This window comes from Vitis riparia, chromosome 6, assembly GCF_004353265.1.
Source record: "Vitis riparia cultivar Riparia Gloire de Montpellier isolate 1030 chromosome 6, EGFV_Vit.rip_1.0, whole genome shotgun sequence".
NCBI lineage: Eukaryota > Viridiplantae > Streptophyta > Magnoliopsida > Vitales > Vitaceae > Vitis > Vitis riparia.
This window is the reverse complement of record NC_048436.1, coordinates 5,662,528-5,685,620: the sequence shown is the minus strand read 5'-3', so window position 1 is coordinate 5,685,620 and position 23,093 is coordinate 5,662,528. Positions and strand designations below refer to the sequence as shown.

General features: G+C 32.7%; 2 protein-coding genes and 1 pseudogene across 2 annotated transcripts; 2 read left to right on the top strand and 1 right to left on the bottom strand.

The window, feature by feature from the left end:
- Nucleotides 1-11,493: 11,493 nt before the first annotated feature.
- Nucleotides 11,494-12,712, top strand: LOC117916518 (flavonoid 3',5'-hydroxylase-like). Its single transcript, XM_034832593.1, has 2 exons — nt 11,494-12,160; nt 12,566-12,712. The coding sequence occupies exons 1-2, from the start codon at nt 11,501-11,503 to the stop codon at nt 12,689-12,691; spliced, it is 786 nt and encodes a 261-aa protein (XP_034688484.1). The 5' UTR covers nt 11,494-11,500; the 3' UTR covers nt 12,692-12,712.
- A 1,841-nt stretch (nt 12,713-14,553) lies between these two features.
- On the top strand, nt 14,554-16,845 carry LOC117916516 (flavonoid 3',5'-hydroxylase 2-like). Its single transcript, XM_034832591.1, has 2 exons — nt 14,554-15,485; nt 15,899-16,845. The coding sequence occupies exons 1-2, from the start codon at nt 14,589-14,591 to the stop codon at nt 16,526-16,528; spliced, it is 1,527 nt and encodes a 508-aa protein (XP_034688482.1). The 5' UTR covers nt 14,554-14,588; the 3' UTR covers nt 16,529-16,845.
- A 1,709-nt stretch (nt 16,846-18,554) lies between these two features.
- On the bottom strand, nt 18,555-20,810 carry LOC117916342 (annotated as a pseudogene).
- Between the last annotated feature and the right edge of the window lie 2,283 nt (nt 20,811-23,093).

Here is a 23,093-nt window from a genome sequence, read left to right as displayed (position 1 = left end):
AAATGCAATATGTGCAAAGAGTCTCATAAACCATGGATCTAAGGACACCTAATATGAATATATCAGTGAGGAAGAAAGAATCTAAGATGAATATATCAATGATAAAAGAGAAGAAATGAAGAATATCAAACTACTGATGGGATGTATAAGAATGATGTGTGGAAAATATTGAACATGGAATGTAAATTGATATGAACAAAGAACAATGTAGGCAAGGCAAATGTGATATCATGATAAGAACAAATAAATCGAAGAAAAATGAATGAACACTAATCCACTCAAATCAAGTCATGGAGAATAGTCAAATCACCAATGTATGTAATGATGGAGAAGACAATGTTTCGAAGTCCCTAGGAAAATGTCACTTGTTTGTCACACATAAAATACATAACTGATTACTACTCAAAAAATGCTATTTGATAGCTTGTAATTAATCCTTTTAAACACTTTTGAGTAGTAGTTATTGTCTTTTAACCCAATTAACATGTTAAGGCCCCTTGCAATCAATTCTAATCAAATTTTCTTAAGTTTGGTGTTTTGATAGCTTTTTTTATCACCAAAGCAATATGAGATTGAGGAGAGTTATTTGGTATCCATGGAAAAGCAATGGGAAGCTCAGAGGCATGAAGAACCAAAGCTTTGAAGTCCTTTGCCATAAGCAAATCCGGAATACAAGGAGGGGAAGCAAAGAAAAATATGCCATGAAGCATTCTTGATGACAATCATGTCAGACACTTTTGGAGCACTTTCCGAAGTCCATTTTCTACATTCTATACACTATTTCAAAGCTTAGGAAGTCAAGAATCCAATGCTTCAAACGGTACGCAATTCGGAGTTGAAATGAAGGAGTTACAGCCGTTGGAAGCCGATCACTCCAAGCTGAAGGAAGGATTTAGCAAAGTGTTGCGAAATCACCCTTTTGTTGCGGAATGATTTTGCAGCCTTTTTGCACAGTGCTATGGATTTTCCCTGAAGTTTCACGACGTGATGGAAGCCAAACACCACAAGATGTAAGCCAACTTCGCAGCGCTGCGGAATCAGCCTTTTGCTACGAAGTGATTTCGCAGCCCTTTTTGTGCGTCTGCGAAATCTCGCAGACCTCGTTTTCACCTGCGAAATGGTCCTTAGTGCTTCCCGATATTTGTGACCGACACTTTGAGATATTTTTCTTCAGATTTTTGTGTCTAAATTTCCATTTTCTCCTTGTATTCAACCACTCATGTAATTCCTTAGCTAGGAAGTATCCAAGGAAGGGTAAATTACTTTCCTATATAAACTCTCTTGTAAACACTAAAAAGAAGACTCTCGGAGGAGCTTGTTCCAGGAGATCCATCATATATAATATATCATATATAGAATCAAGGAACAGAGCACTTGCTCTATTTTTCCTATATATTCTTGTTTTCTCGTTAGTTTTCTTTCTAGCCAATCAAACTCTGAGGATTTTTCTCAGAGGATGAGAGGCTAGGCTCTTTGTCTCTTGGAGTGAAGAAAGCCGGGTAAGTTCCCTCATGCATAAATTGGAAGTTTTGTCGTTTTAGTTTTTAATGAAGAGAAAGTGTGACCCGTTAATGGTTTTTATCTTTTTAGTTAACTTAAAACGTCGTTAAATCACCTGGGCCAACACTTGGTAAGGCAAGTGATCTCCGTCCATGGAGATTCACTAGTTTACCCCTTGCGAGCCTCTGGGAGGTGACTTGAAGGTAGGATTTTCTAGAATAGCCAACACTTGGTAAGCTTTTGGACTCCAAGGAGACATCCATTAGTTATCTCTTGCGAGCTTTTGACGGGTAACCCAAGGTTAAAGATCACCTTGAATGGCAAGTGCTGGGTGAGAGGTATGAGCCATTGCAAGGTGCATCAGTGAGAGGGATTTAGTGTTTGAACCCATTAATGGGAAGCATCTGTATAACACCGGTTGGAGAAGGAACTATATGTTAATTCTCTAATGCGAGGAAAAGAAACAAGTGACCGGAACTCCCTTTTTGTATGAGGAATTTGAGCCTAGTGATCTGAAACTCCAAGAAACACTTTTCTTTGTAATTAAAATCAGTTACTATTATTTTTTGTTAGCTTAAAACCAATCCTTTTTCATTCAAACATCTTTATGTTTTCTTTTAAAGCTAACCTTGAAATGAAAAGGCACCAATTCAACTTTGAATTAATATCATTTGTGAAGTGAAAACCCATCCCAGTGAACGATCCTAGAGCCACTATGCTATAGTAGCTTTGTCTTTGCTACCCTAGTATATGGTGTAATAGGTTATAAATTTTGTTGATTACTCCCTCAATCAAGGAGCACCAGCTGGACACGAATCAGCTGAGACACCAATTAGGCATGAATCAATAACGAGATAGACACAAAAATATGAGAGTCTTTTGAAAGTTCACATACGAACTTTGATAAGCAACTAACTCAATAAAGCAACCTCAATGACCAATATATACACTCAATAAAGGATGACACTGTATACATGTGTTTATTACTTTTTCTTTTTCATTTTTTTTTCATTTTTTTCATTTTTTTTTTCTTTTACTCGCGCATACTCTGAATATCAATAAATGAACTTCTCTGAGAATACATAATGAAATGGATATACTATCAAACAATGATGTAAGCGAACTCTCTCTAACAAGATGACCCTCTAAATTAAGGATTTTCGAACTAACGTCCATGAGATAGGAGTGGAAGGGGATATGACCATCCTCCTTGCACCAAAATGTGAAAAATAATCACTCAGGGCACAAAAAAATGTGATGAAAAAAAAAAATCAAACAAAAGATATAAACAATGAAGTATGATGAAGACTGATGTTGCGAAGACAAAAAAATAGTGAAGAAGGTGAGCCAATAAGTCCACAACTCATGAAACTCTCTAATAAAATATATATACACCAAAAGACCCTTATCCCGGTGTAAAATGTGAGCAAGGATATAAGAAAGAAAAGACTATGGTGCTCATGTGAGGTTCAAAGGGCTAGCAACGGTCCAAATGTCAATAAAGGTAATAAGGTGTGAGCTAACCAAAATGAAGGTCACCTATGATGGTCTGAAACATCATGCTCTTAAGCTTTCAATGATCAATATTGAAAATCGATGTCCATTTGATATAAACACGTCAACCCTTTGGAATTGTGCGCCAAACCATACTCCAAATGCTCCATAATAATCTCAAAGATAATCCTCTCAAAGCAAAGTAAATAGCGATCTCATAACGCACAACTACTCATCACAAGCCAACTCTCATAATGCAAGATCAATCTCTATTTTCATGGAAAAATAAGTGACAATCTCATCAGGCAATCGATGAATCCTCATATCGTAAACCAACCAAAGATCATAAGTCATTCATTGCCATGCAAGATCAATCCCAGGCTCAAACTCCTCATACTCTACCTGGTTGGATTAGAGAAGAAATGGGCAAAGCTAGAAAAACTGAAAATGGAAAGGTCATATAATGGTGTCAAAGGTGATGTTGTGCAAAACTCACAATGGATGGATGTAGGTCAAAGCAAAGTCAATGTGTGAGAGTGAGTAAGACACTACTCTGATCATAAGAAGATGGGTCACAATCTCAAACTCCTAAGGTCAAATCTCCGATCCTAGGCTAATAAGCTCAACATCCTCCATGATAGGTCAACCCCCAAGATCACAATGTGCAAATGAATAGATGTCTCAAGTCAAAAGTACAACACATCATATGATATATGGTCCTACGATGACAATCTAAAATTGGAAATATGTTAGAAACTCTAAGGTCATAAAGGTGTCCACTGTGAGATGACTACAAATGTGACTAAGGAATCTTTATCAATAATCCAAAAAATGAATGAGGTGTGAAAAACAACACTATCATGAGATCGATACCCCATCAATAACAAAATATCTCTAATTCACTTTCAATCTAAGCTCTATAAAGAAAAACGATAAGGTTATAAAGGCAAACCTCTCAAAAATGGTGTGAATGTGAAAACATGTCTTCACCTTTCTATAATGAAAATATCAGGTTGAAAATAGAAATAGGCAAATCGACCAAAGAATGAAGTACGGAGCCCATGACAAGTGAAGAATGTAAAAAGGTGAACATGATCAATGAACAATATCCCAAAACATCAAGCATAAAGTGACAACAAACCGAAAGAATGTGTCAACTTAAGAAAAGAAGACTATCTGAAGCCCAAGGGAGAAAGTGTGCTAGACTCAACGAGCGACAAGAAGAAACTAAAACCATATAGCAAGAGGTGGTCCAACTGATACTCAAACTCGTACCAATATCTAAGCACTCTCGACTGGAGACCAAAAGATGGAGTATTGGATCCATATTGTGACTAAAGCGGCCTCGAAGGCTTTTAGATGCACCCACTTGTAGGAAAGGAAATCCTAATAAAAATATCTAACACTACAAGAAAAAAGGTCATTGTTGACATATATTATCTTGACTTAAGGTGATATGTGTCAATGTTGCCTATTTTAATGAACAACTATGACATATACAACTTGTTTAAACCAATAATGACATATATAAAATTTGTTGAATTCTTTCATGACTTATATAATAGAATCTTGACAGATAATTTATAAGTCAATGTATTCAAGGTACTTAAATAAAAGCAATAATGATAATAATTTGTTTGATATGTGAATATCTAATTTACTTACTAAGTATTATAAATTGAAGTGACAACAATCAATTTTGATTAAGAAAGTTAATATTTAATAAATTTTTTTTAGTAATGTTAATATCAATTTTCATTTTTTTTATCAAATTGATTAAATCATTTTTTAGTCTATATCAATAGCACTGAAATAAATTTGTGTACATAATTTTTTATTCACTAATTCTAGTGAAATAAAATTTACCACATTATGGTTTTTTTTTATAATTGGATATAAATAAAATCAATACTAATAAAGTATTTTTTTATTCATTGATGTTAATTTTTATTTTTTTTGAGTTTGTATTAATATAATCTTTTTTTCATAAACTATTTTTCATTATTTTTAAATTAGTTATTAACTTGTATTTGATTTAAAAATAATTAAAAAATTTGTGTAAGCTTGAAAATTAAGATATTTGGAATTTTGATTTATCAATTCTTTGGCATAATATCAGGTTTCAAATTTTTATTTTTTAAGTTAACTCATACAAATTTAGACATTAGGAAAGAAGAAAATTAATTATGGAAAATTGACATTATAAAAGTTATAAATATATTCCATGAATTGATTTCATAAAGTTATTATTATTATTATTATTATTTGTTTATTTACTTTATGTTTTTATTTTTTATTTTATTTTCATTTCTTTTTTAAAATGCTTATTTTATTTTATTTTATTTACCTAAAAAAAAAAGGGCTTTGAAAAATGAAGAACAATCCAGCTCCATTCAGGAAAAATCTTTCTCTCTAGATTGATGGTTCCTGCTGAGTGGTAGAAAGAGAAATTAGGTTTTTGATTTTGAGAAGCAATCTTCTAGGTTTTGACCTTTAAGGCAAAAACTACTCATCAAAACACATTTGTTTCCGATTATCTGGTCTTAGCCACATCTTAATTATTCATAAATTTCTAGCCCCAAAATTCATTGTGTTCTTATTCAAATCGATATTTGAGTAAGAGTATGTCTGTGTCATTAACCCATCTTTCTTGGTGGTTATGGAGTGGAAAACACCAAGAGCCCAAAAGACTCTCCAATGGATCTTCTTTAAATTCTTCTCAAGATTCAGGTTTGTGGGAGTCGGATGCTTTGAAATTCCCTTTAGTTAAGGGGACTTCTTCGTTGACATCTCAACTCTTTTTTTTCTCCCAGAACCTCTTGATTCTCTGAATCTCAAAGTCTCCCAATCTCCCGTACCTCGATCCACGCAGATCTCCGATTTTTGCTATTTTTTTTTCTTCGTTGAATTTTCAACCTAGGGTTTTGATTTTGTATGTTCTAGTTTTTGCTTCGATCTCCTCGATCTCGGTTCCGAATTCAACCAAGGTTTGATCGTTTGATTGTTGGATTGTTTGGTTGATCTCATGGAGGCGATCGATGAGCTCGTACAGCTGTCAGGGTCTTTGTGCTAGGCCGCGGCGCTACTGGCGGATGAAGATGTGGATGAGAATTCGAGTTCCAGTTCTTCTCGTAGGGGTTTAACTTTCCTTAACGTTGTTGCTCTTGGAAATGTCGGTGCTGGTAAATCTGCAGTTTTGAACAATTTGATTGGACATCCTGTTTTGCCTATTGGAGAAAATGGTGCTACTCGGGCTCTAATATGTATTGATTTACAAAAGGATGGTTCCCTAAGCAGCAAGTCGATCATCTTACAAATTGCCAACAAATCTCAACAAGTTTCTACAAGTGCTCTTCGACATTCTCTCCAGGACAGGCTGGTAAGGGTGCCTCAGGCAAGAACCGAGATGAAATATATTTGAAGCTACGAACTAGTACAACACCTCCTCTAAAATTGGTTGATTTGCCTGGATTGGATCAACGGATTATGGATGAGACATTGGTGAGTGACTATGCTCAACACAATGATGCCATTTTGCTGGTTATTGTACCTGCTGCCTAGGCACCCGAAATGGCTTCATCTCGAGCTCTCAAAATTGCTAAGGAATATGATGGAGATGGTACAAGAAAAATCGATGTAATTAGTAAAATAGATCAAGCTACATCATACCAAAAAATCCTTGTTGTTGTTCAGGCTCTCTTGTTAAATCAAGGTCCTAGAAGTACATCTGAAATGCCATGGGTTGCTTTAATTGGGCAATCTGTTTCAATTGCCTCTGCACAGTCTGGATCTATTGGGTCTGCATGAGTTTGATAGCGTGCCCAAAAGAATGTCTATTGTCATCAAATTCCCCAACGATACTGTGAAAGACTTGGTGAAAGGTGCTGATTCTTAAATGTTTAGCATTTTAGCAAAAGACAGTGGGAGGAATAGTCATGTAAGGCCGGCAACTCAGAGCCATTTCACTGAATATTCATCACAAGGCTTACTCACACTTGTAGTTGCTGCTAGGGATATTATTGATGAGGAACTTTCAGAGTGGCAGTGCAAGTATGAAAATGCAAGCACTTCATTGACTGATAGATCCATAAAACTTCATCAAACAACAACTTTCATTGAATGCAAATTAAATCTTCTTGGGTCTACTAGGATGAGAATAAGGCTGCCACTTTGAACTCCACTACACATCAGTTTATTTTTTGTATATATATAAAAAAAAAGAATGCTGCCACTTTAAGAATATGGCACCACCAAATTTTGTGAAAGGCATCCACACGTTTTGATGAATTTGGAGGGCAACCATACCATGCAAAGAAGATGATTGCCACTTTAAGAATATAGGTTTAGTTATTTTTTATTTATTAGTCTTTAATCTTATCATTATTATTGGTGAATTAACCTCATTTTTGTAGAATCATTGACGTTTGCTATATAGGTACGCTCTCTCTCTTCCCATTTTAAAGTTTCATGAATATGTATGTCATTAAGAACTATATCCTCATTTGATATTGACTTTGGGTGCCTTGATATTCATTTGATTTCCTTTGATAAAATGCATGTTGAGTAATATAATACTTGAAAATTGCTATTTTGATACTTGTTGCTTACTTTTCTATTAACATGTGTCTATCCTACTAGGTATTCAAGAAATATAGCAAAAAAGAAGAAGAAGATGAAGAATTAATGACCACCTCTTACGAAGATAGTATTGTACTTTTTAATTTAAGTTTATATATTATCTTAATTGAATATTTGTAATTAGTTTTTTTTTTGTATATAGAAAATAGAGAGTAAATAGAAAAAGATTTATTCCATTGTGTTTTTAATATTCAAATGTATCTATAATAATTGTTTTCCCTTGAGTAATAGTTTATTTACATTGTTTTAGGACTTAGTTATTATTATCATAATTAAATATGTATCAAATTTAATTTGGAAACAAGTTTCATATGGTAACAAGTTTATTTTCCATTAAAACTAAAAATTATAGTAAAATAATATTAAATTTGTCATAGGCAACCTTGACATATGGCCAATGCCCAACATTGACATTGCAATAGCTAGAAACCTTGACATATTATACTTACCCTTGACATTTGTTGTAGCAACCTTAACATAAGATCAAGTTAACATTGACATATGATAAAAAAATCTTGACATATGTTGAATCCAACCTTGACAAAAGTGAAAGAAACATTGACATATGTCATACTAACAAAGATTCGATCATTGGTAAAAATAGAAACAACCTTGACATATGTAAATGTCAAGGTAGATTTAAACTTTTTTTGACACTGGCATAGATGACATATATAAATAGTAACATACCTTGACAGATATACCCTACCTTGATGGTGAAAAACTGTCAACGAAAGGCTTTTTTCTTGTAGTGTAAGGCTCAACCTACAAGGTCAAGGCAGCTCTAAAAAGAAAAATTGAGTGGACTTTAAAAGATCCCTAGCAAAAGCGATCATACCCTCCGATGGTACGCAACCTCCTACACGTCTTGAAAGATACGGGAGTGATTCCATGCAATGTGGTCATCACCTCCACACATGCACTATCTCATATCCTAGAGGGTTTCCTAATGATGAAGACTCTTACATCTCTCAACACTTAGTGGTAATCTAAGGTGCACAGTGAACGGTGTGGGTTTATCCAAAAATCCTATCAAGCTAAGCAAAGAGAAAACACATTGGTCACACAAATATCCTAAAATCTAGCTCTAACCTATACAAGTCTTCAAAGATTGGACTCCAATTAGCATTAATGTTTCAACCTTCTCCAGAATGCTCCCAAAGTAGCTTAAAGAAGAAAAAAAATAAAAGAAAAAAAGAAAAAATGAGGAGAAAATGAGAGGGCCAGTAGTCTTAGGAATGGGGTGGTATAGGTGAGAGAGAGTGGGCGAGGTTGTTGGGGAAGGTATGGGAGAGAGAGGAGAGATAAAAGAAAGAGAAAAAAAACATAATAATAATAATAATCATAAATAATATATAAAATAATAAAAATTAATATTTAAATGATGAGTGTGTCAAAAATATTATATGTAATTGGGATTTAATTTTAAGAGTAAAATTGGACTAAAAATTAATGTAAAAATAAAATTTGAACAAATTTTAGAATCTACAAATACATTCTTTAATCTTTCCACAACATCAATCTGATCTAAATGAAATGCAATAAATTCTAAACATGATACAATCTTTAATCAATCCACAACATCAACCCGATCAAAACTCAATGCAATATTGCTTAATGGAGAGAATCGTAAAATCCTTTTATGAGAGGAAAACAAAACCCTTAACAGACCTTTATGAGAGGAAAATAGGAAAACATAGAACTAAAAACCCTTAACGTATTCATCAGAATAAAAAAATCCTTAACACCTTAATAAGAGGAAAACAAAGAATTTGAACAGTCCTTAATCCATCAAAAGCTCTTAATATGAACGAGGGGAAAACATAACCTTTATTTTTCATATCGTTGAATACAGAATCTAAAGAGATAGAATTTTTAGTTATTAAGGATTTTTTATAGATGTCTATTGAAAGTTTAAGAACTTTTATGGATAAGTGTTAATTAAGAGACTGAAAGGGTACTTAGGATTTTCAACTAAAAAAGTTATAACAATATGAATAGTAAGAACTTAAAAACATGAGAGGAATATGGAATGAGAGGTTATTTTTTTACTTATACAACAATAAACTTTTTTGGAAGAGGTTTTTCTAAGTACAAAAAGTTATGAATAAAAAACCATTGTTACGATGAGTTAACTAAAATAGAATTAATTTAGAAAATATCAATAAAGTTGCATGAATTATTATCATGAGTTAACTTAATAAGAATAAATAGTAATAAAGTTAATGAAGTGAATTTGGATTGGCAGATATATTTGATGATAAGATTTTTTTAATAATAAAAAATTATTATGGCAGGAAAAATAGGACAAAATTGACCTTATGATAAGATTTTTTTAATAATAAAAACATTATTATGGTATGAAAAAAAGGGACAAAATTGGCCTTTCCTTAATTGTACCGGTTAAATGGAATAATGGGACATGCGGTGGTTACAAGCCACCCCAAAAGGTAGGAAGAATCTCCAACCCCCATTCTCGGCTCCCTTATCTTTTCCCTTACAACCAAAAATCAACAACTATCTTAGAATGTCCTTCAGTCCACCAAAATTCAACAACAACAATTATACATCACAATAATGAAAACAAAATTGATTGATCAGCAGCTAACATTAGGAGATTATAAGATAAGGATGTAATTGCAATTATTGAAATCACTTAAAGAGTAAAAATTAGGAACATGCTCACAATAAATAAAATCACCTTAGAATTAAAAATTAGGGACATGATTATGATGATTAAAATCACTCGAGAACTAAAATGTTTTAGAGATACAATAATTGAAATCAACTGAAAAATAAATTCGGGATGTGGTCGCAATTAATGTATATATAAACAACCAAACATTGAAAGGAAAAACTAATGAAATTAATATGATTTTCTTTCTATGGTTAGATTTCTCTTGGCACCAAACAAATGTAAGGAAGTTTATAAAGGAAAATTAGGTTTTGATTCACTAAATTAAAATAATATAGAAAAAAAGATCTTCAAATTTTATATATCAGTTTTATTTTTATTCATTTAAAAATATTTTAAAATACATATATTTTTTCATAACTCAAATAGTCATTCCTCAAATGCTAGTTTTACTTGTTATGTTAATAACACTAGTTAATAATTTTTTATTGTGAGAACGATTTGAGATTAATAAAATAAGAAAATTTTAAAACTGAAAAGACATTTAAAACTTTAAAATTAAAAATATAAAAATAAAACAATAATTTTTCATTTAGTAAAACACGTCAGTAGAAAATATAGATATAGAGAAAGAGTTGGAAATAAAATAAGAGTTAATATTTTATTGTTAAAATTTTATGTTTTTTATTTTAATTGTATTTAATTTTTATGTATTTTAGTTGTAATTATATTTTTAATTTTTATTTATTTTTTATTTTATTGTTGATGTAAACTAATAAATTTTTTGTTCAATTATATATATATATATTATATATATATATATATATATATATATATATATTTAAATTAGTGAGTAAAAACCCACTTTTTCTAATTTATAATATATTTATGGGATTTTATAATATAAGCATTTTTTTTTTTTTGAGAAAGAGGAAAAATCAACTTTTCAATTTCCCTTAATAATTATTATTATTATCCAATTTGGCTGATTATGAGATTAGTTGGTATCATTACTATATCCATTTGTTCTTAACCCTTCATTAGAATAGTATTAGGAGTTGAACGTCAGTTGGAATACAGGCTTATGGAAACAAATCTATCCGATTAGTAGGTTCATTATTTTCAATATAATAATAAATAGGAGATGGGCAGCCCGTCCCTTTTGTCTGGAGGCCATCCTCCCAACTTATTAAAGGTAATAAGAGATAAGACAGTGACAAGGGCACTAACAGCATGGTGGTGGCCTCAACTCCCGGGGCGGCTCGGGCTTTCCTTAAAACGCTAGACATTAATTTCTCTAACCGCCCGCCTAATGCCGGTGCCACACTCTTGGCCTATCATGCCCAAGACATGGTTTTTGCGGATTATGGGGCAAGGTGGAAGCTACTGAGAAAGCTAAGCAACTTACACATGCTTGGTGGGAAGGCTCTTGAGGACTGGTCTCAGGTCCGAGCTGTTGAGCTAGGCCACATGCTTCGAGCCATGCTTGAGTTGAGCCAGCGAGCGGAGCCGGTGGTGGTGCCGGAGATGTTAACTTTTTCCATGGCCAACATGATAGGTCAAGTGATTCTAAGCCGCCGGGTGTTTGAAACAAAAGGGTCGGAGTCAAATGAGTTCAAGGACATGGTGGTGGAGCTCATGACCACTGCTGGGTACTTCAATATTGGCGATTTTATTCCGTCCATCGCATGGCTGGACATCCAAGGGATCCAGCACGGGATGAAGCATTTACATAGGAAGTTCGATCGGTTATTAACAAAGATGATGGAGGAGCACACGGCGTCAGCCCATGAGCGGAAGGGAAACCCAGATTTTCTGGACGTAATCATGGCAAACCAAGAAAATTCTACAGGGGAGAAGCTCACTATTACCAACATTAAAGCACTCCTCCTGGTATGCATAGTTAAAGCTCGTCTTTAATTTTGTTTTCCGATATTTTCTTTCCTGAAACAGCACTTTTATTGCTTTTAGATATGTACGTTTTTATCAGGTAGCCATTTTAGGGGCACATCACTGTTCTTTATTTGGATTTTTTTTTGTCTTTTTCCACTTGCATGGTTGTTTTCATATGCTCAGCTGCATGGCACAGGAAAATTGTGAAAAATGATTGGTTCTCTGATCAGACCTTCTGCACCAAAACACACTTCTCTCTATTTTATAAAATCAAGAACATTTATGATTTACATGATTTTTCGAACTTGAACTTTTGCTAGGGCTAATGCATGGATCTCAATTTTTCTGTTGCGTTTGATTACATAAATTTCAAGTATGTGAACATATTTTTGTTTCCTTGGCTAGAATTTATTTACTGCAGGAACAGACACTTCATCGAGCGTAATCGAGTGGTCTCTGGCTGAGATGTTGAAAAACCCGAGCATCCTCAAGCGTGCTCACGAAGAAATGGATTTTTCTCTAAAAAATTGATTTTTCTCTTTAAATATTTTGATTTCCTCCTCAAAATTCTGATTTGCCTTTCTAAAAAGGTAATCATGCATCATGGCGGCCATGTGAGGAGAGAATAAAAAGTAAAATAGATAAGTTGGAAGACAGCATCGATGGGAGAATAAAAGTTAAAAAATCAATAAAATAATATTAGAATAAAATAAAGAAAAGAAATAGTGAGTAAAAAGAGCACTTATAATAATTAAACTAGGTACATAATTATTATATATATATATAAATATATATGTATATATATGTATACGTCTGTGTGTGTGTGTGAAATTTAGGGAGTTAAATAATGAATGGAACATTCTCATTCAACTATTATGAACAACCAAATGTTGAAATGAAAAACTAATGAAATTAATATGATTTTCTTTCTAGGTTTCTCTTCACACCAAACAAATGTAGGGAAATTTAATTTATAAATGAAAATTGGGTTTTGACTCACTAATTTAAGGAGAATATATATATATATATATATATAAAAGAACTCTAGATTATAAATTAGTTTTATTTTTATTAATTTAAAAATATTTTAAAATATATATACTTTTTCATAACTCAAATAATTATTTCTTGAAATAACATCTTTATAATAATATCAATTAATAATTTTTTTATTGTGAAAACTAATTTGAGACTAATAAAAAAAAATTAAAATTAAAAATACAATTAAAACTAAAAAAAACTATAAAATATAAAATATAAAAATAAAATATTAACTTTCATTAGTTAAACACATGTTGGTAGAAAATATAGATATCGAGAAAGAGTTGAAAATACAATGAGAATCAAAATTTATTTTTAAAATTTTAATTTTTTTGTTTTAATTGTATTTACTTTTTATATATTTTAGTTTTAATTGTATTTTTTTTTTTTATTGTTGATTTTAACTAACGAATTTTTTATTCAATTTTTTTGAAAAATAAGAAGATGGTGTTTATATAATATAGAATATAAAATTATTATTAATTAAAGGATAAAAAAAGATTTTATTTATAACTTGAAGATTTGAATAATTTTTTCACAATGATTTGCATCTTATAATAAAAATTTATAATATATTTATTTGTACAATGCTTTTATCAAATTAAATCGATCAATTAATTTTGGATTATTTATTCAATATTATCAAGTAAAATGGTATTTAGAAAATAATTATTTGAGTTATAAAAAAGTACATGTATTTTAAAATATTTTTAAATTGATAAAGATAAAATTGATTTATAAAAATTAAAGTTTTTTTTTTTAAAAAAAATTAGTGAATAAAACCCCCATTTTCTTTTAACTTTATAATGTATCCATGGGATTTTATAACATAAGCAAATTTTACGTGAAAGAGGAAAAAAATCAACTTTTCAATTTCCAATAATAATAATTATTATTAGAAATATTTGGTTAAAATGGATGAAATAATCCTCAAAATCGGAAATCTAATCCTTCCCATGCTTTTTCTGAAAAAGTAATCCATTTTTTTTACATGCCATTTTCTATTTCAAGTATCAATTTGGCTGATTCTGTAATTAGTTGGCATCATTACTATTCTGTAATTAGTTAGAATAGTATTAGGAGTTGAAGGTCAGTTGGAATACAGGCTTATGGAAACAAATCTATCCCATTAGTTGGTTCTTATTATTTTCAATATAGGAGATGGGCAGCCGCGCCCTGGGCCATCCTCCCAACTTATTAAAGGTGATATGAGATAAGACTTCTCCTACCATCGTCATGACCTGGCTCTCCACAAGCACACCCAGTGCTGACACGTGACTAACAAACCTTCGCTCATCTACCAAACCCATGGCCTCATGCCTTATATATTTCCACAAACCTAGCTCAATTTTCATAGCCACATTCACTATCCTATACTCACTAAGCCATGGCCATAGATACAAGCCTCTTGCTTGAGTTTGCTGCAGCAACTCTGCTCTTCTTCATCACCCGCTTCTTCATTCGTTCTCTCCTTCCCAAACCTTCCCGGAAGCTCCCCCCTGGCCCCAAAGGGTGGCCGCTCCTCGGCGCTCTTCCTCTTCTAGGTAACATGCCTCATGTTGCATTAGCAAAGATGGCCAAAAGATACGGGCCTGTCATGTTCTTGAAAATGGGCACTAACAGCATGGTGGTGGCCTCAACTCCCCGGGCGGCTCGGGCTTTCCTAAAAACGCTAGACATTAATTTCTCTAACCGCCCGCCTAATGCCGGTGCCACACTCTTGGCCTATCATGCCCAAGACATGGTTTTTGCGGATTATGGGGCAAGGTGGAAGCTACTGAGAAAGCTAAGCAACTTACACATGCTTGGTGGGAAGGCTCTTGAGGACTGGTCTCAGGTCCGAGCTGTTGAGCTAGGCCACATGCTTCGAGCCATGCTTGAGTTGAGCCAGCGAGCGGAGCCGGTGGTGGTGCCGGAGATGTTAACTTTTTCCATGGCCAACATGATAGGTCAAGTGATTCTAAGCCGCCGGGTGTTTGAAACAAAAGGGTCGGAGTCAAATGAGTTCAAGGACATGGTGGTGGAGCTCATGACCAGTGCTGGGTACTTCAATATTGGCGATTTTATTCCGTCCATCGCATGGCTGGACATCCAAGGGATCCAGCGGGGGATGAAGCATTTACATAGGAAGTTCGACCGGTTATTAACAAAGATGATGGAGGAGCACACGGCGTCAGCCCATGAGCGGAAGGGAAACCCAGATTTTCTGGACGTAATCATGGCAAACCAAGAAAATTCTACAGGGGAGAAGCTCACTATTACCAACATTAAAGCACTCCTCCTGGTATGCAGAGTTAAAGCTCGTCTTTAATTTTGTTTTCCGATATTTTCTTTCCGGAAACAGCACTTTTATTGCTTTTAGATATGTACGTTTTTATCAGGTAGCCATTCTAGGGGCACATCACTATTCTTTATTTTTGGACTATTTTTTTCTTTTTCCACTTGCATGGTTGTTTTCATATGCTCAGCTGCATGGCACAAGAAAATTGTGAAAAATGATTGGTTCTCTGATCAGACCTTCTGCACCAAAACACACTTCTCTCTATTTTATAAAATCGGTTTACATGATTTTTCAACCAGCTTCCTTGAACTTGAACTTTTGCTGGGGCTAATGCAAAAAATGATGGATCTCAATTTCAATAGCGTTTGATTACATAAATTTCAAGTATGTGAACATATTTTTGTTTCCTTGGCTAGAATTTATTTACTGCAGGAACAGACACTTCATCGAGCGTAATCGAGTGGTCTCTGGCTGAGATGTTGAAAAACCCGAGCATCCTCAAGCGTGCTCACGAAGAAATGGATCAAGTGATTGGAAGGAGCCGGCGGCTCGTGGAGTCTGACTTGCCAAAACTTCCATACCTACAAGCCATATGCAAGGAAAGCTTCCGGAAGCACCCATCCACCCCATTGAACCTTCCTCGTGTCTCAACCCAAGCATGTGAAGTGAACGGCTACTACATCCCAGAGAACACTAGACTTAGCGTGAACATATGGGCAATTGGGCGAGACCCTGATGTCTGGGAAAGCCCGGAAGAATTCAGGCCAGAAAGGTTTTTAAGTGGAAGAAATGAAAAAATTGATCCTCGTGGAAATGATTTTGAGTTGATCCCGTTTGGGGCTGGACGAAGGATTTGCGCTGGCACTAGAATGGGAATAGTGCTGGTTGAGTACATTTTAGGGACGTTGGTACATTCATTTGACTGGAAAATGCCGGATGGAGTTGAGATCAACATGGACGAAGCTTTCGGGCTTGCACTGCAGAAGGCAGTTTCTCTTTCGGCCATGGTGACACCAAGGCTTCACCAGAGTGCGTATGCAGTCTGAGCTCAAACCGCTCAGACCAAAACCCAGGCCTCGCTGCTATATGGCATGGATGCAGTTAAGTAGAAAATATTTTGGGATGTTGTTTTAGTTTCCTGTGGCTTAGTATAAGATGTATTAGCTCAAAGATGGTCGTTTCATTCTACCACCAAGCCATATGCATCTATGCATAATCTATTGATTTAGGCTCGATTTGGTTATAGTTTTTGTTTTTTTGTCTTCCAAATCAGTAAATAGTAGGGGTATTTTTGTCCTATGTAGTGATTGATTATATTTGGATCCTTCAAAAATATATGGTCAGAGCCATCTCCATCTTTTCACTTCTTGTGCTGCAGAATGGGATTGGCTAATGTTAACTCCCTTCAAATCTAATTATTCATGACACGAACGAGCCATTGTCATGAAAGGGGGACCAGGGACCTCAGCACCCTTGGTCCATCATTTTGGTACGATGCCAACTCTACCACATAACCACCATTTAGATATCTATCCTTTTATTTTTGGCATGTGAACTTAGAGTGGGTGGCTGACCTTGAATCCAATAGTTATCATGATATATATGGCTGTGTTGAAATTAACCACCATTTAGATATCTATCTTTTTTTTTGCATGTGAACTTAGAGTGTCTGATTTATGTTTCATTATTATGCTGTGTTGAATTAACCACCATTTGATATAAAACTTTTTTTTTTTTTAATGTCAATAAGTTGTCTTTTTCTTAATTTAATTGTAATCAATTTGCTTATACTTATTTAAAAGTATATATTATCATATTTAGTAATATTTTGATTGTTAGGCAAATTATCATTTTTGAGAGGAATTTTTAATTGTAGCTCTCATAGTTATAATTGTATTTTAATAACCATTTCCAATAAAAAAAAAAGAAAAAAAAAAGTTAGACAATTATCAAAATCTGATTTTTAGGATTTTAAAAAAATCTACAAGCCAAAACTATTTATAATTTTGATCATGTGAGAACACTTCTTTTTTAATATTTTGAGTTATTTTGTTTTTTTTTTCTTAGTATCTGAAAGTATAAAAGAATTTCTTATATTATATTATATATGTGCATGTGTGTCCTCATGGTTGTTTATGTCATGTCTTATTAAAGAATAAAGTGATTCTTTTTGTTTGATTGATTATATTTGGATCCTTCAAAAATATATGGTCAGAGCCATCTCCATCTTTTCACTTCTTGTGCTGCAGAATGGGATTGGCTAATGTTAACCCCCTTCAAATCTAATAATTCATGACACGAACGAGCCATTGTCATGAAAGGGGGACCAGGGACCTCAGCACCCTTGGTCCATCATTTTGGTACGATGCCAACTCTACCACATAACCACATGACCATCATTTTGTATCCAATAATTGTAATCGAGTAATCCAATGACAAGTACCTTCAATGACTATTTTGGCAAAAGAAAAAAGAAAAAAAGAAATAATATAAGTTTGTTATTTTATGATATAATAAATTTATTAATACTTTCCTTTTTCAAAATATGTAATTAGTTGTAATTTCATTATATAATATATAAATTAAGTTATTTGCAATTTTAAAATATGCTCATTTTGTATTTTTTTAAGTGTTAATTAAAACTTATACAATTTTGTTTTATAAAAAGTATTTAGTACTTTTAATTTTATAAATTACAAGCATTAATTTATACTATTTTCTTAAAATATTTAGTTTAGTATGCATATTATTAGTTGTTTTCTTATATCTCAAGTTTCAATCAAAAAAATATTTATGATTTGTTTTTGTTAATTTGTGTCTTGTTTTCAATTTAATTAATGAAAATTTATTTGATCAAAAAGTTCATTATAAACCAATTTTAAAAATCTAATCCTTTATTATATTTTGATATCGTTTTGATAAAAATGTCTTTATTATTTTTTAAATATATTGTAAATATTTAAAATAATTAAAAATATTTAGATAAAAAATCGATTATTTTTCAAACAAAAATATGAAAGTGATAAATTTGCAAATATGGGGAATATTTAATCCTTTTAATCGATTATTTCATTAATGAAGTGGGTATAATGATGAACGCAGACTTGGTTTTGCTAGGGCATGCAGAGGTTTTGCAAGAGAGAGAGATCATTTCTCGACTCTGAGAAATCAATCTCCTTTTGGCCCGGTGGCGGACTCCAAGTAAAGCCTTGAAGGAGCCTTGCTAACATCCCTGCACACCCACGCCTTCCAGTACTGAAGGAAATGAAGCGAAGGTTTGGCTCGTTCAACTCCACTCCTTGAACTGTACTAGCATTCAGATGCCGCTCTGGATTGAAATTTAGCGGTTCTTCCCAGATTCTAGGGTTCCGGCCCAGCCCCAGACGGCTCAGAAGGACATGACTGCCTTTGGGGATAGAGTACCCAGCAACACTAGTCGGATTCCTGAACTTGTCTATCCTTTCCAACCACTCCATCAATTTCTTCACTGCTTTGCTCAAAATCCCTGGTTGCTTGATCATTGCCTACTCAATTGCATTTGATGGACTATCGACGCCTGCAAGCATCAACTCCTGCAAATTATGGAAGGATCATAATCTGATGATTGATCAAGTTATTTGCTGGCTAGGAAATGATCATCATGCAATGTAGATCAAAAGGTAAGCACAACACTACTACAAAAATAATTTATGATGTCATTTTTAAAATAATGACACCATAAGGTTTATAATTAATAAAGGTGATACATCATATAAAAATTCTTCAATTGAGGTAGTTAGATTATGTTAGTTTTATATTTATAATGTCATTTTTTGGGAAGTAACATCATATAAAATAAAAATTTTTAAGTATTAAAACTTAAATGAGCCCACTTTTATAATTAATAATGAGGGATAATGTATAAAAAGCCCATTGTTTCCACATGCTACCCACAATCCAAAAAATCTCAGTATACAAACCTTATATATAAAACCATAATCTTCTTTTACCTTTTCTCTTACCTATAGTCAACACACTTATAATCGACATTTTCCACTTTGTGGACTCCCAGGTAATCCAAATTCTCTTCGATCTATCATATTTTTTTCTTTTATTAATATCATTATATTGATTGTTTCAGCATCTTTGTATTATGGTTTTTGTGAATTGCGTTTTCTTGAGTTATAGGAAAGAAAAACTTAGGTTTAAACTTCTAGCATAGACGAAGAAACTTGTAGATTAATTGATTTTTTAATATGAACCAAACACATGACCCACTTCTTAAAAATAAGTGAAAAATAAGAAAAAATGAATGATTTTTAATATGTATTTATGTGAGAATGACAGGTACAAAATTCTATTGAGATATACTGTCATATAATCTTCATCCCTTCCTTTCCCTAAAACGAGAGAGAGAGAGGGAAAAATGATTTTTTTTGTGTGAATCTAAATGGGAATGAGAGATATAGAATTTCGTTGAGATGCAGTGCTGCCACATGATCTTTATCCTCCATTAAACCCAACATATTAAATCCACTAACTCTCTCCCCAAAAACGAGTAAAAAAAAAGGAAAAAAGTATGAGTTAAAAAACAAAAACGGAAAATATGTTTTTTTTTTTTTTTTTTAATGTTTTTCTAAGGAGAATGAGAGACACAAATTTTTGTTAAGATGCATTGCCACGTGTTCTTCATCCTCTCCATTAAGCCTAATATATTAAACCTAATAGCTCTCTCTTTTAAGCTTTCCAATGAAGTGATATCCAACTCAAAATAAGACAACTTAAGCCCCATTAGCCAACAACCCATATTTTGTGTACATCTTGATGAGATTATTTTGTGAGAAAATGTCATGAACCAATCCCAATTTGATAATCTAGGCATGTATTTGAGTTAAAAATAAATTTCTATTCTATAGATCAAAGAATAAAATCATGTTTGAAAATTATTTTTAAAAACTTATTTAGAGCAAAAATAGTTTTCTAACATAAAAATAATTTTTTAACTGAGAAAATATATTTGAAATTATTTGATAGAAAATTGGGCATGTATTTGACTTAAAAACAAATTTCTATTCTATAGCTCAAATAATAAAATCATGTTTGAAAATTATTCTTAAAAACTTATTTAGAGCAAAAATGGTTTTCTAACATTAAAATAATTTTTTAATTTAGAAAATATATTTGGAAACATTTGATAGAAAACTGGGCATGTATTTGACTTAAAAATAAATTATTATTCTATAGATCAAAGGAGTGGACACGGTATGAATAGTTTGGGTGGGTTGTATCTATGGTAAAAAATAATAAAAGACACACCATTTGCAAGTCTCCAAGTTGGTTGAGATACATGGCATCATGTTGACTAAACCTTGACTTTTGCAAGTCTCCTAGTTTCCAATTTTTTTTTCTTTTTTAATATTAAGGTGTGGGGCCATGAACTCCTTTCTTTACTTTTTAAATAACAAAAAGGAAGATAATTTTATTGTGAGAAGGCTATTGCTATCAATTGTGTTCACGTCAAGAATTTTTTAATTTACGGAGGCCATATATATATTTATGTCTAATTTAGGAGGGTAATTTGGGTTTGTCTAATCTATTCCATTTAATCATACTATACAATCATTTTTTTATTTGGATTATTCTTGTATTAAATTTCTTCAACCCAAATTTTGTTGAAAAGTTACAATGTATTATTGAAAATATGACTTGATAGTTGATCATGGATATGTCTCATTTTTAGTAAAAAAAAAAATAAAAGTTAAATCTATAACATTTTATATTGATAATATATTATTCTTGTAACAGGTTCGAATAGTAAGCAAGTCATTATCAAAGAAGTTATTGAAAGTGTAAGCATAAATTTATTTATTGCATGCTCTTATATTGTATCAATTGTAAGGAAGATAAAATTACCTTGTAAAGGTAATTAAATCTTTCTATATTTTAAAAACTTTTTTCCTATATACTATGCTTTTGAAGCTTGTTTAATTAAACATATTAGTTATTTGACAAACTTTTCACAAATGTTTTGTATACTTATGTATTCTATTTTGTTCCATAGTTTTATTGCATAATACTAATGTATATTTTTTCACAAACTTTTTACAACTATTTTGTGTACTAATGCATATTAAGTTTTGTTCTTGCCTATATAAGCTACATTTAGTTATTTAAATATATCCAATATTATGTTGAAGAAAGATGTACTTACTTAACTTTTTTTATTCTTAATATTAACAAGTTTTTCAGTTCTCTTGTCTTGAGATTGGATGTCAAAAGATAGAAGGTCAGTTGAGTATGATGAAAGAGTTGAAAACTTTATCAATTTTGCATTAGCACATTCAATCAACCATTCCCCTATAAAATGCCCATGCTTACGTTGTGCAAATCTGTTATGTCAAACTCTTCAAGTCATTACAGAGCATTTGTTCTTTAATGGAATAGATCTCAGTTATCGAGTATGGTATTGGCATGGAGAAAATGGACCCAGTGGAGGATTTTCAAATGTCTCACAACAACATTATGACAAATGCAAGTATAATGATGTTGTTGACACAATAGATATGGTTAATGTTGTACAAGTTAATTGTATGAATGATCCCTAAGTGTTTGGAAGGTTACTTGAAGACACAGAAAAACCTTTATATCTTGGATGCATGAAATACACAAAGTTGTCAGCATTGGTAAAACTTTACGACTTAAAAGCATGTTATGGTTGGTCAGACAAAGGATTCTCAAAATTGCTTCAATTGCTTGGAGATATGTTGCCATTGAATAATGAGATGTCATTGTCCATGTATGAAGCTAAAAAGACTTTCAGTGCACTTGGGATGGAATATCAAAAAATTCATGCATGTTCTAATGATTGTATTTGGTATAGAAACCAGTATAAAGATGCTATTGCATGCCTAACTTGTGGAAAGTCAAGGTGGAAGATAAACAATGAGGGGAAAAAGATTAAGAAGGGGCTTCCTTCAAAGGTTTTGTGGTATTTCCCACCAATCCCTAGATTCAAAAGGATGTTCCAATCCTCAAAAACCGCTAAACATCTTATGTGGCATGCCAAGGATAAAGAATATGACGGTAAACTATGCCACCCATCAGACTCCTCAGCGTGGAAACTAGTTGACCATATGTGGCTTGATTTTGCTTTTGAACCGAGAACCTTAGACTAGCACTCTCAACAGATGGTACAAATCTTCATAAGTCTATAAGCAGTAAACATAGTTGTTGGCCTGTTATACTGATCATATACAACCTTCCTCCTTGGTTGTGCATGAAAAAGAAGTTTATGATGCTATCATTATTGATCTCAGGACCACGACAACCTGGTAAAAATATAGATGTTTACTTGAGTCCATTGGTAGATGACCTTAAAACTTTGTGGGGAAAAAAAGTTGAGACTTATGATGCACATTTGCTTGAGGTTTTTACTTTAAAGGTCATCATTTTATGGACAATCAATTATTTCCCTACATATGGAAACTTGGCCAATTGCACCGTGAAAGGATATTATGCATGTCCAATATGTGGAGAAGGAACATAGTCCCAAAGATTCAAGTATGGTAGGAAGAACTTGTATATGGGTCATCGACGATTTCTTCCACGTAACCATCCCTATTGGAGACAAAA

Coding starts and splice junctions, on each gene's coding strand:
- LOC117916518 (XM_034832593.1), top strand. CDS start 11,501: ATGGTGGTGGCCTCAACTCCCGGGGCGGCTCGGGCTTTCCTTAAAACG. Junction 12,161..12,565: donor ACATTAAAGCACTCCTCCTG/GTATGCATAGTT, acceptor TTCCTTGGCTAG/AATTTATTTACTGCAGGAAC.
- LOC117916516 (XM_034832591.1), top strand. CDS start 14,589: ATGGCCATAGATACAAGCCTCTTGCTTGAGTTTGCTGCAGCAACTCTG. Junction 15,486..15,898: donor ACATTAAAGCACTCCTCCTG/GTATGCAGAGTT, acceptor TTCCTTGGCTAG/AATTTATTTACTGCAGGAAC.